The following is a 14,291-nucleotide window of genomic DNA, read 5'->3' as shown; positions in this document are numbered from 1 at the left end:
ACCACTTCCTGGAGTACATTTAGGGAGGTAGGGAAACAAGTGCAGTAATCAGGTTTTTCTGCTTCATGCAAAAGCACTGGCCAGATTTTAAGTATGAGCAGAATATCATAGCGTATTGCTAAACTTGTCCTGTTGTCTTTTTTTTTCCTTTCCTTTTTTTATTTTCCCTCCATTCTTTCAATTCTTTCAATCTTTACATCTTTTTTTCTCCTATTTTTTTTCCCCCCAGAATCCAACTGATGAAGTATGGAAAGGAAAGGAAAAGGAAAAGGAAAGGGAAAGGGAAAGGGAAAGGGAAAGGGAAAGGGAAAGGGAAAGGGAAAGGGAAAGGGAAAGGGAAAGGGAAAGGGAAAGGGAAAGGGAAAGGAAAAGGAAAAGGAAAAGGAAAAGGAAAAGGAAAAGGAAAAGGAAAAGGAAAAGGAAAAGGAAAAGGAAAAGGAAAAGGAAAAGGAAAAGGAAAAGGAAAAGGAAAGAAAGAAAAAAAGAAAGAAAGAAAAAAAAAAAGAAAGAAAGAAAGAAAAAAAAAAGAAAAAAAAGAAAGAAAGAAAGAAAGAAAGAAAGAAAGAAAGAAAAAACCCCGAGAAGTGAAGACACTTTGCTCCTGCTGAGAAATAAGTGGTGGAGCTGAGCTCCTGGGAGCTCCTCCTCACTTTGAGCGCTGACCGTCACAGTTCTTTTACCTGCCAGCCCCTTTGGAAGAGCTGTATTGATGTCCCAAGAACACAAACACTTGTTAAGCCAGTGCACATTCTCGCAGAGATTCTAACCAAGTGTCTAAGTGAGTGAAGCAGAGAAATCACAGGTTGCTGTACTCTGAATATGAAAGCAAAAATGAACAGTGAAGCGACTCGCAGGGCTGCTGAATTCATCCTGCATGAGTGTGATCACCCATAAAGAGTTAGAGCGTGGGAGTAAGAACTTCAGAGCTAGTCCTGCAAGCGAAGCTGTCTGTTTGAAAGCAGGGCTCGGGAGCTGTGCAGGAGCCGGGCTTCCTCAGCCGAGGAGGTAGTAGAATCCAAACTACAACTGAGAGGATCTGCCCCCAAAGTGAAGTTTTCCCCAAGATTAAGATGAAGAAAATGAGATTCTTGGTTGACTGGATATTTCAGGGAAAAACCTTGGGACGCAGAACATTTCTCTACTGCAAATGCTATGTACCCACTTAGGGGACAAAACCTAAAGGTCAGCTCATCCGAAGAGATATCAGAGATGTAAACTACCCAATTAAGAGCAGAGCAGCAAGCCTTTAAGAAGAGGTCCCTGTTAAGCTTCTCCTTCAGGCACACTGATTTTCAAAAGTACTGAACACTCAACTAACTGTCCAGTAACACATTCCAGAAATTAGAATACATTATTTGATTTGGACTCTGAAACATAAATGTAGCCACTTAATCTATTTACTAACAAAGGAAACAAAAAGATTGCCATCTTCAAAAACAGTGAACTCATTTAGAAGGATTTTATACAAAAAGACACTGCCAATACACTATTAAGAAAATAATCTGACTGCTGAAAAGCAGACAGTGACCTTTCAAGGTAGCTTCCTCTGTTGTGTAGTTCATGTCTGTCACTGTTCTCAGCAAAAGCTCCCTTTTCCAGGCACACTGATAGTACCCAAATCTGACTAAATGCTTAAAATATTTACAGAAATGGAATTCTGAGCTTTACCTGAAAATATTCCTGGAATGTAAGCTCTAAAATACAGCCTAACTTAACCAGGGACCATAAAAGTCTCCAGCTATTTTAATCGAACTCTGAACAAGAACATGTTGAATAATGCAAATAATGCCGGTGCAAAGAGTTTGCAAGCAAGTCAGTGGAAATACCTTTAAATGAAACTTTCAAAAGAACGAAAAATACATCAGACCCAAGAAACTGGATTCAAATCTATGACCAAGTTGCTGTGCATTGCAGCTGCTGATGCAAACCCACTGCCTGCAATCAAGTCCCCCTCATTTAGACAAAGAAAAATTTGTTGTAAGAGTATGTGTTTTCCTGGTACCATAGTTTGTTTTTCTAACAGATCAAGTGAGAAATAAAATGGCGGTTTCTGAAATACATGAAAAGTGTATCTAAAGTACAAAGAATGGTTTATTCGACCCTTCATAGATCTTTACAAATCTTTATATTCAGTTAGGCAGATAAAATATGTATATGAAATCCCAGATCAGATAAAAATCACCCAAAATATCTCACAGTCAAGTAGCTCTTTCTTTGAAAAAAAAAATAAAGGTCCAGGGCAAAGGATTTAAAACTCCTTCCTGCTTATTTTATTGAAGTTGTTCGAGTGTTTCTGAAGAAAATTGTGCATCAATTTGCAAATAACACATTTACAAAGCCTTTAGGGGTTTTACCAACATTTGGAATGATAACAGCCTCACTCTGCTCTTATCACAGTAGTATCCAAACAGAATTGTACTTTCTCCCTTTCAGTAAGAAAGTAAAGCAAATATAATGAATATTGTTATTACAGTACAAACCCATTCTGTAAGATAAGCTGTTCAACTTCCATCACATGAGACCTTAGTTTTGTATACAAATTGTAGCTAGCAAACTCTAATTAGAATGCAGAGCTCAAAATCCAAAATGAAAATATCTGTACTTAACAATAAAGCAATGGCTTTTCCTAATGTCTTTTTACACAGTAGCTCAGCTTTATAGGGTTTCAGCATTCTTCATGTGCAGTCTCTTTAGAAGCTATTACATGAGATAAGTATTTACAGTGAGATCTTCAGAGAATTATTGTGTAAAGACATAGAACTGGTGTGCTGCTGGAAACGGATATATTATCCAGTATGGGGCATGTGATCAGCTGATGATTAAAGAAAAGAAAACTTTATATGCACTGCATTCTTCCATAGAAAGGGGGAGTATGCTATTGTTTGGATAATAATACCATATGAAAAGGTTAATCATTGTCTGACATTTGCACTATTGAATAAAAACATACTTGTGCTGAGGCTGTGAATTTCCTTGATTAGAAATTCTGTTTCCTGCTGGGATCTTCTCCAACACCAAGACATCTTGGTCATGTTCTTTGAGTCTTACCGTATTTGCTTCCACATCCTGCAAGACAAGTTACTTTTAGTAAAATAATTGCATCTGATTTGGCCGATTAGTTACTCTCAAAAAGTGCATGACTTTCAAACACAAAAGACTCTGAGGTTGGTTATTTTGCCCTGTATTTATCTCTATTCTGCTTTTCTCACAGGCAGAATCAAGTAGGAAGCACTAGCACAGGGGGAAGAGACAGAGCAATGTGGGCAGGTCTAGTGCAAGAACGATGAGAAAAATCTCTAGCCATGGCAAAGGAAAAACACTTTGCCAGAAAACAGAGCCCTCCTCCACAACTTTCCATACGTAATATGGTCTCTATCCCCACTTACATGTGAACAATATTATCTATAATCTGACTTTTCTCTTAAAAAAAAATGAAAAAAGGCACTTAGAAAAGAGAAAAAGGCATTTAAAAATGATAAATCTTAGTTCAGGAAACTGTTGGTAAACTTTTCATTTTCAACTACTGGATCACAGTAAAAAAAAAAAAAAAAAGAATTAAATATAATGTGCATTCAAATAACACAGATGAAAATTGATGAGATCACAGACTCTGATCTTCTTTGAAGTATCAGTCAAAGCTGAATCAGTTGGGAGTCTCCATGGCCAACCTTACTGCCGATGGGATCCTCATTCCTTTTTGTACCGTAAGCACAAGCTTATGCCATTTTTCTAGCATAGTGCTCTCTCTAGACTGGTTCTATTGCTGCAATACTGGCCATGTATATAATTCAAATTCAGGATGATACTGGTTTTGACTTCCTTTACCACCAATGATCGCAAACCAGCCTGTATTTACAGAATTACAGCTAGACTTTAGAAGTCATTAGCCCTAATGTGAATAACTGTAAAATTAGTCTGGGAATATCTTTCTGGAGCTCTCGGATAAAGATATCTGTGTATTTACCCATAGTTTATTTAATTTGCCACTCAATCATGCCTTGAATCTCTTAAGGTACCTGACACTGACCTATCTGGAAGAATTGGTGATCTTGTTTTATTCAATATTTGGATGGAAGATCGCCCAGAAATCTTGGACAGCATAAGCAAAATCTGAGTACTTGGCAAATTTAGACCACAGAAACGTGAGAGACAGAACACATTTTGTCCCATTTTCAAGGCTGAGTTGGAAACAGTAAAAGAGGAAGGATTATTAATGTATACTTCACATGATCTTCTAGACTGTCTTATCTCTGTTCTGCAATTAGGGACACTTCAAACAAGGTTATCAACATGTCAATTGAAATAAGACAGACTCTAGAAAACTCTGCAAGTTCTGATACCTTGCTGTCAGATACCTTCCAACTCTTACCCTAAGGATCCTGTTGAAGTCCTCCTTGTCTACTCTCAAGAAGTGGCAGTTGTCTTCACGCAGAACAATGGATGCTGCTCTGGGCGCGTCATTTACAAGCGCTAACTTGCCGAAATCATCTCCTTCGTGCAGAGTACATACCACGCCCTGCATAGAGCAAAACATTTACATGCAGAAACCCATGATTACTCTGGATTCTATTGTGAGTCCTTGTACAAACACTGGACTTCACAATCAAATACCAAAATAAATCTATTTGGCAGGAAATCAACAGCCCAAATAATGACTAGGAAACAATACTTGATAGCTGGTTATTACTATTACTGAAGAAAAGCAAGAACAGAAAAGAATTGGCTTGTTCTCTGAAATTACATCAAGCCTGAAGGCCCCTTCAAGCCCTGCTGAAGACTGAAAGTTGTTGAGCTGTTTGGTTTTTATTTAAAGAAGCCCTAAAAAATAAGCTCACGTTTGCAGAAATAACATATAACTCCACATCCTCAGCTGGTGTAAATCAGCAGTGCTCTGTTTACTTCAGTTTTTAGTAGCAGAGGATCCGGCCCACTCTGTGATGGAAAACAGGTATCTAAATATGGGTTTCTTAGGAACAGACTTAGCACCAGAGCCTCTATGCTAGATTTTGGTGAAATGCTTGGTGTTCAGAATGGAGGATTCTCAGTCACTGAATGAGAAATCAAAAGGAAAGCAGATATTTTTAAAGACTCAAGGGATTGCTGTGTACCAAAGTCCAACTTTTTGCCTTGAAAAATTTCTCTCATAAACAGGAAATCTAATAGAGATGCTTTTGAATCTCTAGCTCAACTAAAAAGAAGAGCTGGCATCAATTTGGAACGGTTCATCCAACCTGAGAGCCACTAGTCACAAAGAGGTACTTCTGTCAGACATGCATCAGAAAAGTTAGTTACAGAAATTTAAGAGAATATGGTGGTAAAGGGACAGGGCAAAAACCCCCAAGAGATGCAAGTCTGGCAGTTCACCAAATTCCAGCAAATTACTTTGTCCTAAAGATACTGATATAACTCTGCTGAATTATATTCAGAAAGTGTGTAATATATCCTGAAATTATACAGTAATCAACTGGATGTATAATCAGTGAAACCACTGGATCATTTCTTAATAAAAATTACAGTCAATTTGTTTCCTCACAAAAGCAATTTTGCTCTAAATTAAACTGTATTCCTTCAAAGTTTGCTCTTACAATTCCAATAATAAGAATCATATAAAAAGGCTTCTGAAAACAATACCTTGCCATAAATGACTACATTTACTGATCCCTTTAGGATAATGTACCAAGAAGTACCTTCTTCTCCCTGATTAAATACTATGAGAGAGAGAAAAGATTTTGTGGTGAGAATACAGTTATCTGAAATAGAAATGGGTGAGATTCTGCACACAATAAAATTCAAGGTAAATCTATTGCAGTCATATTAATGTCTACCTTGAAAAAAGTCATACTATAATTTTAAAAGCAATTGCCTTCAGATTTTAGAAAACCCCCCACACCCATATAAGCAGTTATTTTATTACACTATGTGCAAGTTGCTGTTATTTTCCATGACAATTGCAACAACTATTTTATCAATACATGGCAGGTTATCAGTTACTCATCAGCACACAGACTTGGATCCCACCAGTAGCACCATGTTCTAAGCCAATTCTCCAGTGGCTGTGAATTTGACATTCATTTGCTAAAACTTCTCAGTATAAACAGGTTTAAGCAATCTGACATTTTAAATAAATTTAAAATAAATTTAAAATAAATTGTGCAGCAAGATTTTTTTAATACAAGGATAATATTAAAATACATTTAAAATGAAGATTGGTCCAATCCAGAATTCTAGATAAAAACACACCCAAATTGTAGGCAATACATACATCCAAGGATATAAAATTAATTTTGGTACTGTCCCTGCCATCGGCAACTGACTAAGTCAACACCTATTGCCCCAGATTTGAACAGTGTGTGCCAGTCAGGTTTGAAGAGTACATCCAAGTTTTGCTCTTGTCATTTAAGCATTAAGAATTTAAATGTTCACAGATGAGAAAGAAGATCTGACAGGACTCCATTTACTTACAGACCGTTCCTGCTTTGGGATGTGATTCAAAAATCAGGACACCTGCTAATTCTCGCTTTACCTTAAAATAAAGAGAGGAAAAAGATAGTTTTTATATGTATCTTATTTTTCCTGGCGTAGAGAAAGTCACATAATATACTACAGTCGCTGCTTTCCTTCCTTCTGCACCGTTTAGCGCTCATCCAGGGGATGCTGGAACAATGCTCTGCTTCACGCGATGTCTTGTTTCCTACTGATTTGCTTTACAGAACACAAGCCTCTGCATTTCCTGGCTGCAAATGGCTCAGACAAGAGCATCTTTAAGATACAGGTCTCCACATTTTTCTTTATACACACACACACGTGAAACCATCATTAACAATTAACATGATGGAAAATTTAAAACACTAATAGTTGATCTATCACAGAAGATAGTGAGCAATTGCCAATTACTCCATGAAGCTCTGTGGCAGTCCTGTTCCTCCCTAAGAAATCAGTGCCCTTCCCCTCACAGACATGAGTCTGGCCACTTCTGCTGCGTCCCACTGAGGTGCAGCCATCTGGGCCTGCTGAGGCCCCACTTGGCCTGGCCGCTTCCCAGGCAAGATCACAGAATCACAGAATGTTTGGGATTGGAAGGGACCTCAAAAGATCACCTAGTCCAATTCCCCCGCTAGAGCAGGAACACCCAGATGAGGTTACACAGGAAGGTGTCCAGGCGAGTTTTGAATGTCTCCGGAGAAGGAGACTCCATAGCCCCCCTGGGCAGCCTGTTCCAGTGTCTGTCACCCTCACACCCTGAAGAAGTTTCTTCTCATACTTAAGTGGAACCTCTTGTGTTCCAGTTTGCACCCATTACCCCTTGTCTTACCAATGGTTGTCACTGAGAAGAGCCTGGCTCCATCCTCATGACACTCACCCTTTATATATTTATAAACATTAATGAGGTCACCCCTCAGTCTTCTCCAAGGTAAAGAGACCCAGCTCCCTCAGCCTTTCCTCATAAGGGAGATGCTCCAGTCCCTTAATGATCCTTGTTGCCCTGCACTAGACTCTCTCCATCAGTTTCCTGTCCTTCTTGAACTGAGGGGCCCAGAACAGGACAAGATGTCTGGCTCTCCACCTCTTCCAGAAGCTGGAGGAGGTGTCAGCCTGCTCCCCCTGGGGTCTGCAGTGCTCTGCTGTGGTTGGCTCTCACCACTGACGGGTGGTAAGAGCCTCTAGTGAGACAACATTAACAACAGCTTTTCCTAGCTGTAAACACTGTTAGTGCTACTTTCACACAGCAATAGCAGCACCCAGAATTTCAAATTATCCTAAATTTTCCTGTGTGCTTTATGTCTCTCTTCACAAAGCCACAAGTCTCCAAGGACTTGGAGGCCAATTTCCAAGCAGTGGCATTCTTGTTTCCAGAGAACATCAGCTGGTGACAATCCATGTTTCAGAGTTACCTCTGTATAATGTAAGTACGCCAAATGCAAATCAAAAGCTGGTTCTAACATATATTTAGTAGCAATATTTCACACCATTCTACCACCTGTTTAAATTGATAAAATTTTTTGGCCATGAAGAAAATCTTGGGGAGGAGCTCTCAAATTCTGGACACAATCCAGACTAGAGCCTGGTGACTGTGTCTCCTAAGATGGGTGGACAAATTCAGGCTCTGATGTCCTAAAGGCACCCACCAGACCCCTTCTCAGGCATCAAGCATAAATATACCACACCGGCTACCTCTCCCAGAACTCCTTGACAGCCAGTGCAAAGCACTCTGCTTGTCGCCTGGAGAAGAGGGATAAACAGAGGTGTGACTTTTTTTTTAGTACACTGACCAGCAAACGCACCCACAGGCCTGGGATTTCTGTGACAAGTAGCTCAAACTCTTTTATAACCTCTGCCTGAAGGCAATGATGTTTTCCTAAGGAAGGGAAATACAATCCCATTAGCAGAGTTCTGCACACTGTAGAGATGGTTCCTATCCATGTACATCCTCAGATGTCTTCTCAGTTGTTTCAGACATTTGCCTCTGCAGTGAAAGAATCCTCTTGATGAAGCCAAGAATTTGGTATGTTTATAACACCGTATTATGGAATTGTTTTTCATTCATACATTAACTTCACAGGCTTCTCTAGCAAGGATTAGTTCGCCACCATGCGACTCGAATTTTATCCATTTTGCTTCCTGCTGCTTGTGGCATACCTAGAAAACTTATTACTTTTTGCTTTCAAGTTGATTGACCATTAATCTTCTGGTTCATAGGAGCAATGCTGTCTGTTGCTCCTCTGAAGAATTCCTCTAAGCTAATCATGGTTTCTCTTTTCTCTTTCAGTTTAGGCTGGCATTTCCACATTCTTACTAAAAACACGGAATCAATTGCACTTCTTCAAAATGCCAAGTATTTTTTGCAGTTTGTATCGTTTGCCATACTTGTTCTATATGTTGTTTGCAGTGGATTCTGACCTCAAGTCTGAATTTCTTCTGAGCTGGAAATATTTTGTGTTTCAGATTTTTTGTTCTGGGTTATGTGTGTAGTCTCAAGAGGGTTCTCCACTCCCTCTCAGTATCTGTCTTGGGTAGTTTTTATTGTTTGATTTGAAAATGTTAATTTCTAGATCTTACTGAAGTCTTTCTTTAAATATTTTTTCCAGCATCCCAGAGATGTTGAAGGATTTTGGCTAGCTGTTCTCTTTTAGTTCAGTTACCAACTCTGAAAAACATTGCTCAGACATTATGTTTGCACAGAGTACTATCAGTTTCATAATTAGCTGCATCTGTCCAAGTTATTTGTGAATTACTGAAAATATTAAGAGCTTCCAAATAAACAACTGTCAAGCATAAATCTAATTTTTTACCAGCTTCCTTTGTCTGAAAGTACCCACATCTTGCTGCTACCAAGTAAAGTACTATTTAGCTTGTTTCACTTGCCTACACAGTGTGTCAATGATGGTGAGAATTTAAACACTTGCATTCTCTCCTCCAGGCATTTTCTCCATTTCATTTTTTCTTGATTCTGTGCACTGTTCTTGCCCACTCAGAGAGAAGGGATCTGATGTGAAGTTTCCCTCACTCTAGGACCAAACTCCAACCCGTCAGCACCACAAACTACACCTTTCGGCACTGTGCAATTCCTCCTCCTAACTGGTTCAGGTCAAGTCTTCTTATAGTTCAGAAATTAGAAATACATTCTGCAAAAATCAGTAGTGCCACTGTTCCAGGTGTCAGATCAGACTGCATGCATCTGATATGGACCTTGATGGAGGCACCTGTGCAAAATGAGTGAGGTGGGGGCTGTGGAGAAACACATGAAGATAATTATATCTGATATCCAAAAGATCACCTACATCTACATAGTGACTGGGTGGTCCTCACAGGTGGGAATAACTTCTTTGCATGGAAAGCATAAATGGAAACAGTTGTCAGCACTTCAATTCCAATAAAGCACCAGAAGTTCAAAATTCAACCTCCCTTTTGGTGATGAGTTATATTTTTAAAAAATACTTACTGTGGTAGAAAGATGAGATAAGGCCTTAATGTGAAGAAGTTCTTCATATATAATTTCTAAGTCATCTACAGATCTCTGGCCAGGCCTACAGAGAGAAGATAAAAAGGACAGCCAAATGCAATAAATGCCCAAAATAAATGCTTCAGAGAAGTACAAAAGAACACAAAATGCTGTTGTATTGTCTGCTGAAGGGTACATCCTCACTAAGCTGGGACTGGACGATGGTTCTGGCTGGAGGACTGAAGCACACAAAGGATGGAAGCACCATGAAACCACCTGAACGACACCGAGCAGCAGCCATGGCAACCACCTCAGAGAGATCCTGATTAGGCAGCTGTCCTGATGAAATCAAGTGTTCTATACATAAAATGGTCAGATAAATCAGAAATGGTACATAAAGATCAGTTCCTTTCAACAGGACTCCTGAGTATGGGACTGGCACTATTTTTCACATGTGGCAATAATTAGTTGTAGCAAACAGAGAAGAGCAGTGGTTTGTAAAGGAGCGCGTGAATTGCTGCTGATCAACTGGCAGAGGCAGCAGTGCACCTTGGAGGACAGGAAATGACTGCGACAGAGTTAACACTGAGCGCTGTTGTTCAGCCACAAAGATAAATAAGAACCACCCAGTAGTTTCAACTTCACTGAAAAATACAAGAAGCAGTCATTAATGAAGAGCATGCACTGATGAAGGAATAATCCTCCTGCAGCACAACAAGGAATGAGGCTGCCACTGTGACTGAAATAACTGCATTTTTGTAGTTCACACACTGGAAAATTTTGTGGTTGCTACAAAAGGACACAAATACTGAGAAGTGCAGTGTGTCAGAGATGCTTTGGAGGATCTATTAATAATAAACAGCACCTATGAAAAGAAATCATAGGAGCTTGTGACTCTTAAACTTTTTCCCACTCACAAGATTCTCTTCAGTTAAAGTGTCTAATACAACTTTATTTTCTAAAAGGACAAATTCTCCTACGATATAATTTGAGACTGCATTGGAGTTACATACACACAGAAAAAATCCTTTAAAGCATTATTCCAAGTTACTTTTATAGGGCTGAGTCCTTTCAAACAATGTGGTTTAGATTTGTGAACAGCAGAATTTAGGAATTAAATCAATGGGCCAAGAACAGAAGAAAAGAGCAACTCAAGTCATAACAAGGGAGAGAGGATAATTTTAAGATGTGAAGAAATGGGATACAGGAAGCCTGGTCCAGGGGCAGGAGTTGCCAAGGAGAAGGTTCACATGCTTGCATGGAGAACAGGCTGGTGTGCAACTCCAAACCCCGCTGTCTGCAATGTGCATTGTCAAAAGAATTAACAGCACAGTTGAATCTTCGGACAGCCCTGAAATGAATGTCACAATGAACCCTTCTGAAAGAAGTTTTCCACCTAAAATGTCACTATTACAGGAGACTCTAGCATCTAGAGGATCAGAAAATTCATATAAACAAATATAGTGTTCTAGAGGTTTTCTGCCTCATCAACTCTCGGTTCAACAGTCTATCTAAATCATGGGTGAGGTAGAGGAAACACCCAGCAGTTATGCCACTCTGGGGTTATACTGCATCTTTCTGCAAAAAAAAAAGATGGAGACTTCTTTTGGATGAAGCACATACGAACATATCATAGAAAACATTAGGACAACTGACATAATCTCTGCTAAGCAAACGATATTTTTCATCTGTTCTTCACTTACCAATGACATGCATTTATTATTAGTCAGATTAAAGACCAATTTACACAAAAATGTTTTAGATGAAATTATTCTTTTCTCATACAGAATGGAATAAACTCTTAAGGGAGAAACAAAAATTGGTTTGGTACTGCTATGCCCTCTAGTGACTCAAAATACTCTCTACTATTTCCAAATCTGGCTTGAAATTATAAAACTGCCACTCTTAGTGATTTACAGGGGGCACTAGCAGTTTAATTAAGTACAGAACAAAGCTAAGCCAGTACTAGCCATCTTCCAATGGAGATTTAAGAAACACAAGATAACTTTTAACAAAGAATGCTTTCCATAGGCAGTAACAATTTTATTACATGCTTGCAAAACCAGCACATCTTGGAAAACATAGTATAACTTAAAATGTAAAAGGATGATGTCTTACTATATAAGATCTCTATCAAGACAAAAGGATACACTCCTCTTTCAGTATGTCCATTTACCTCCTGTGTTAGCACACTGGGAGGACTGGCAATCTACAGTGGATGTACCCAGTCTTTACTTCTGCTTCTGCAGATGTCACGTGGAGAGATATTAGGCATCCCTGCTTCTGTAAAACCTGTGTGGTGACCCACTGATGTTGATTTGTAGGATCCTGCTGTGTAAAGACCTAGTTTCTGCAGGGGACATATTCTAACAGCAATAGCTGGTTATAGACAGGATAATAAATGGAATAGGTAGAGAAAGAGGCTACACATTAATGGACAGGAGAAGTCAGGTGATATTAAGTGATCAATAAAAACTGTTCAGTGTTTGGAGAATTTATCAAGGTCAGAGACACTGAGTTTCTCTGTGACTAGGATGTTGACAATAACAGTACTTTGCCACAGATAAACCATGTATGTACAAGCAAGGACATTGATTATTTTTATTACACTGCTAATCAGAAAATTCTCAGATAATAAGAACAAGGGAAAAGATCAGAGACCCTATAACATTGTGATTATATGTCAAATAAACATATATTTCCAGAGTACAAATTTTGTCTTCAAGTACCATGAAGAATATACAGGAGACATGAATAATTTTATCCACTACCTGTGTCTGAGTGTGAGAGTGAATGCACGTTCACTTACTCTAGCATGGAAGCTAATTATGTAATATTTGTACCCAAATCAGTGCTCTTTGATTAACACCATAACTACCATTAACCACATACGATACCCATATCCATCAATTAATTGATATGGGAAAGATAACCTGTATTTCTTGTCCCAGAAATAACACTTTGTTTATTACATGTCATTGGCAGGAAAATCTACCAAGGACTGTAGAACTTAAAACTGTCTTTATGGAGAAATCCAGTGTGGGTCTTACTACTGACAGCTGGGTGGAATACCTAAATTAAAAAAATTAATAATGAGAGAATAAATAGATCTTGCTTAATTTTTACAGGACTTTCAAGAAACTATAAATTCTTAAAAATAACTAAATTGTTATTTTATTTTATATATATAGTGTTGTTTATCATGTTCACATTTGTTTTCACTTCCTCTACCTTGCATCCCGTCAAGCTTAGCTTCTGCGAGTGACACTAAAATTTGTTTAATGATCACATGTTGCATCAAACACTCTTTGTACTGAAAAAAGAAAAATTGCTGAGTGAAGTCACCAAGAATATGTAACACAGATTTATGGTTTCAGTCATATTGCTAACTTGCAGTAGCTTGGAGTATTAAAAAATAATATAATCCATACAATCATCTGAGTTAAATACTGTTGTCTGATGAACACCATTCTCCCTTTAAAGACTCCTGTTATTATTGTGTTTAACTTTGTATTACAGCATCCTATTTAATTGGGATTTCCTATCAAGTTAGCTATATCTGAACACCACTAAAATAAAATAACTAGAAAAATGTTTTCAGGATTTATTTTCATCCTGAAGAACTTGAAACACTTGTAAGGAAGAGCTGTGTTAATTCTACAATTTTTTTTCCAGGGGCTTGCTCAGGGTCTGCACCTGTACTCCAGGTATTATAAGAAGCAAAGAGCTGTGTTTGCTACTTCACAAAAAGCTATTTTCACATTCACAGTGTATGTGTTTCCAAAGGAAAAAAAAAAACAACAACCAACCAATAGCAACAAGAGCCTGCCAAAAATTTCCGTGAGCTCTATTCTGTTTTTTAAACTATAGAACATTCTTTCACAGTTTGACAGTTAAAATGCTGCAGTTAATGTAATAAACAGAGAATTTTTTAAGTCGGCTGTCAAAACAAGTGACACTTTTTGCTAGAGATTTTTCAGATTTGAACAATAGAAAGTACCTTTCAAAGCAACAGCTTCATTATACAATCAAATTCTCAAAGTAATCTTCTCATCAAAGAATATTGTCTTATTTATTTCAGGGTAATTATGTGAGTTCTGCAACCTCTCCAGAAATGGTGACTATTATAAAATGCAGCTGTGTTGGTTTGAAAATTGTGGGTCCTGCTCAGGTCAGCTAGAGCCAGCGTCTCTGAAGCCCTGGCAATCCCTTGAACTTCTGGCAGCTGTAACAGTGTCTAGTCAAAACTAGAACAGACTCTGAGGGTTCACGGAGATTTTAACAGCTTTGATACCGCTAAGCCCATGGTGGATTTTCCACTAACAAAATCATAACATACGTAAACTGAATA

At 38.4% G+C, this 14,291-nt stretch overlaps 1 protein-coding gene across 13 annotated transcripts in view; it reads right to left on the bottom strand.

Annotated features, from left to right (window-relative positions):
• The window catches only part of RAPGEF4 (Rap guanine nucleotide exchange factor 4), a 147,555-nt gene that overhangs the window by 35,747 nt on the left and 97,517 nt on the right, over nucleotides 1-14,291 (bottom strand). For all 13 annotated transcript variants that reach the window (XM_021300039.2, XM_013370121.3, XM_065068781.1 and 10 more), the window contains 5 exons: nucleotides 9,941-10,025; nucleotides 6,463-6,523; nucleotides 5,632-5,708; nucleotides 4,370-4,516; nucleotides 2,951-3,066 (listed from right to left, as the gene is read on the bottom strand). In XM_021300039.2, the coding sequence (XP_021155714.1) occupies nucleotides 2,951-3,066; nucleotides 4,370-4,516; nucleotides 5,632-5,708; nucleotides 6,463-6,523; nucleotides 9,941-10,025 (486 nt within the window). The remainder of the gene's footprint in view (nucleotides 1-2,950; nucleotides 3,067-4,369; nucleotides 4,517-5,631; nucleotides 5,709-6,462; nucleotides 6,524-9,940; nucleotides 10,026-14,291) is intronic.

The sequence above is a fragment of the Columba livia genome, chromosome 7 (genome assembly GCF_036013475.1).
Source record: "Columba livia isolate bColLiv1 breed racing homer chromosome 7, bColLiv1.pat.W.v2, whole genome shotgun sequence".
NCBI classification, from domain to species: domain Eukaryota; kingdom Metazoa; phylum Chordata; class Aves; order Columbiformes; family Columbidae; genus Columba; species Columba livia.
Note: the sequence above shows the minus strand (reverse complement) of the source record. Positions and strands in the feature narration are given on the sequence as shown.